The sequence below is a fragment of the Monoraphidium neglectum genome (assembly GCF_000611645.1).
Source record: "Monoraphidium neglectum strain SAG 48.87 unplaced genomic scaffold scaffold05154, whole genome shotgun sequence".
In the NCBI taxonomy this organism is placed as follows: Eukaryota; Viridiplantae; Chlorophyta; class Chlorophyceae; order Sphaeropleales; family Selenastraceae; genus Monoraphidium; species Monoraphidium neglectum.
Window position 1 is genome coordinate 1 of NW_014008476.1, and position 3,531 is coordinate 3,531.

The 3,531-nt window shown below is 61.1% G+C and overlaps 1 protein-coding gene across 1 annotated transcript; it reads left to right on the top strand.

Annotated features, from left to right (window-relative positions):
• Positions 1-127: 127 nt before the first annotated feature.
• Positions 128-3,241, top strand: MNEG_15241 (hypothetical protein; the record flags this gene model as incomplete). Its single annotated transcript, XM_014036288.1, has 9 exons — positions 128-244; positions 583-639; positions 940-1,104; positions 1,415-1,504; positions 1,871-1,936; positions 2,175-2,264; positions 2,529-2,602; positions 2,828-2,954; positions 3,210-3,241. Coding segments are annotated over 9 exons (818 nt in total), but the record flags the coding sequence as incomplete, so codon positions are not given.
• Positions 3,242-3,531: the final 290 nt, after the last annotated feature.

The window sequence follows — 3,531 nt, forward strand, 5'->3', positions numbered from 1 at the left end:
CCTGAGGCACATCATGGTGGCCTGTGATCTCCAGCAGACGCGCCGCACGCCACGTTACATGCAGCTGGCAGCCTACCGTCAAGTGGGGCGCGCCTGCCCGGCGCTGCGGACCCATACATCTGCTCTGATGGATGGTATAACGATTCCACACCTGTTTGCTTTGCAGGCGGCGTATTATGGAGATGCGGCGCTGCATGCCTGGGTTGGCCTGCTGTCTGGGATCACCTGCACAACGTACATTCTGGTGAGCAGCCGAACCCCAACACCGAACCCTGTCATGATGGCTTGCGTGACTCACCCATCAACACAGAGTGTCAATGTAGTACGTAATCGCACTCGTGCGAGGGTGTTTTGTCGATCGTAGTTATCAGTCATGCCATGAAGCGAGCGCGGCGGGCTCAGGCTGCATCCTGGGCGTCTGGGCAGTCGGCCGCGGCGACCCTGGCGACCCCAACCAAGCGCGAGGAGCTGAGCAAGCGTGCTGCCTCAAGAGCAGGCACATGAGCATGGCGTATAGAATTGCTCGCTTGGCCTCTCTGCCTCCCTCCCTATGGGACACACCCATCACGATTTGCTGCGCAGGTCTTCAGCGTCTTCTACACAGCCCACCACCCCGATGCCAAAATTGCCGTCACCCGGGTGAGCTGCGCTCCTGTCTGATGCTGCCGGCGCGGCCCTGGCTCGTGCCTTATGTTTTATCAGGGGGGCGTGGTTTGCTGTGTAATTTGTCAGATTTCATGCTGTTGCCGGGGTCCTGCGACGCGCTGTTTCGGGCTGCAATAAGTTTGATGCGCCCTGCTGATGGCACAGTAGCCCAGCTGATTGCCCGGCTTCTGGATGAAATTGTGCAGGCGTCGCGGACTGGTCCTGACGCGTAGTTCTAGACCGTGATGCGGATGACCAATACGTTTTCAACGCGCTCCGCCCCAACCCCCGCAGTCTGTGCTGTACTTCATCTTCCCCGTCATCGCCGCCGGCGCGGGGGTCAGCGCATTCCGCATGTGGTGGATGCGGCGGCCGCTGCCGCACCTGCGGGAGGCGTACGATGACAGCGCAGCGGTCAAAGATCTGCGGGCTGTGTACCGCTTCAAGGACGTGGCGCAGGTGTGTGTGTGTGTGTGTGTGTGTGTGTGTGTGTGTGTGTGTGTGTGGCGGGGGGTATAAGATCGGGTGCCGGCTGCCTGAGCGTGACGGCTGCAAACACAGGTGTCTGATTGAGTAGCCCAGGCTGGCGTATGCGGATGCACGTGCGTGTGTGTGTGTGCATGAGTGTGTGGGTTTGGGATTTTATTACTTTGCCAGTCCCGCTTGCCAGAAGGCTGTTTGTCCTTGGCTTGCCCGGCTGCAAGCCTCACTGGGCCGTGATGATTGTGCACCTTGCCCTGCCTGCGCGTTTTGCCACACCCGCCCAAAGGTCGAGATGCTGAGCCGCGTGATGCGCAAGTGGGACGAGGACGGCGTGCCTGACCAGGACGCTGTCGCATTTGGGGAGTTCATCGTCAAGGTGGGTCGACTGGGCCTGGCGCGGGTTGTGCGGGACTTGGATTGCCAGCTGGAGCGCTCGGCCCGCCGCTGCTAGCAAGGTGACTACCAGTCATTTCAGGAAGACACGTGAAATGGGTTCAACGGAATTGCGGGCCCGCCCGCTTGTTCTTGGCCAACCAGCTGCAGTGCCGGGGAAAACCATCCGCCTGACCCTCCGACCGCCGGTGTGTGACCACGGCCCCATGCTAAGCCAAGACCCGAGACACATCTCGACGAGCATGGCTGGCTCAAGATGCGAGTGGGCGGCCGTCAGAACTCGATGAATCCTGACCCATGCCTGGCTGTGATGATCTCTTGATCTCCCCCACCCCCTTGCTCCTTGCAGTGCGGCATGGCGCGCTTCCCCAACAACGCGACGCTGCTCATCAACACCGCCAACATACACATCGTGGTGAGAAACCCTAAACCCTAATCCCAAGGCTGGCGGACTCAAATGGTAGCGGGCCGTGGTGTATGACAAACCCAGTGACACTCAGACCTTGTCAGATCTGGTTGATCCACGGGCAGTTGGTCGTATGGCACGAAATGGGCACCCCCCAGGGTTCAAGCCCTTTGTGGCCGGCCGTGCACACCCGCGAGACGGCTTGGAACACGTGGATTTCCCCTCTGCGCCGCCCCGCGGCCCGCAGGCGCGCCACGACGGCCAGGCGGCGCGCACCCAGCTGCAGCTGGCTGTGAAGACGTCGCCCTCCCTCATACAGCGCTACTTCATCTTTGCGGTGAGGGCAGGGCCGCCGCCGCCCCCTGCGACCTCTGCCCGCCGTTTCCATCCGCCAAAATTGTGGTGAAAGAGTCACTATATGCAAGGCAGGACAGCTCGTGACCCTTTCATGTTTGAACTGATTGCAGCAGCTGGCATCCCCGCCCAGGCTGGCACGGCCAGCAGCTTGAAACAGGAGGCCTGGCCTGCGGCAAAGCAACCGCCTGTGCACTCACTGGCTGACACCTCCCAATGTCCCCACCTGCTCACTGGGCGGCTCCAGACCCAGGACGTGACTAAGAAGTTAAAAGATGAGAGTGGAGGCATGGATCTGATGGGCTACATTGAGTTCCAGCGGTGGGTGGGGGCTGGGGGGGGGGGGCGCTGAACGGGATCCTCTACAAAATCCCTGTTTCAGGCTGCCGGGGCAACCCGTGGATCTGCACCTTTGAACGCACAATCAGGTTTTGACGATCACCACGCCAGCAGCTGGAGCTTCCTTACGCACCTGCGGGCACAAAGTAACTTTACCCTGACTTCTCTGGCCGGTCCGCCGGGCCCTGTGCCGTCAATCGCCCGCAGCAATTACCGCGCCTGCGTGCGCGCGCACAAGATGGCGCTCAGCGCGCAGCGTGCCCTGTGGATGGCCCTGCTGCACGACACCATCCACTTCAAGAACCTGCAGAGGAGCTTCGCGGCCATGAACATGGTGGGTGGGTGGCGTGCGCGGCTTGGGCTTGGATGGTGAAGTTGAGTGATTGGTTGTCATTTTGAGGGTTCATGAGGCTGAGTGTGCGCAGAGACCGACACAGCTCTGCAATGCTTGCGTCGGGGTGGGTTGTTGTCCTGTCATTTCGGTCATCAAGGAGCGCGGGCGTGGGTTGGCAGGAAAGGAGCTGGAAATGGCCCTGTGCAGAGTATTTGAGGGCTGGCCCCCACCCTCTCTCCATCTTCTTCCTTGCAGGCGGAGACGCGTGCTACCCAGGTGTACCGCAAGTGAGAGGGCAGCAGACCCGTCCCTCAGGGCTCAGGGCTCGGAAACAAAACACCGTCCAGGCCCTCAACCTTGCCCTCGGCCTGCCACCAGCCTGCATCCAGCCTCAGCTCTCTCCACACTGCCTTTGCCCGGTTCCAAAAACCCACCCAATCAAGCAGCCTCGCAGCCCCGCAGCCCAGTGGCCCTTGGATCATGTCCCGTATCCCGGCTTTCCCCGCAGGGTGCTGGAGCGCTACCCCAACAACGGGCGGCTGCTGAAGGTGTATGGCAGGTTCCTGGAGTACTGCAA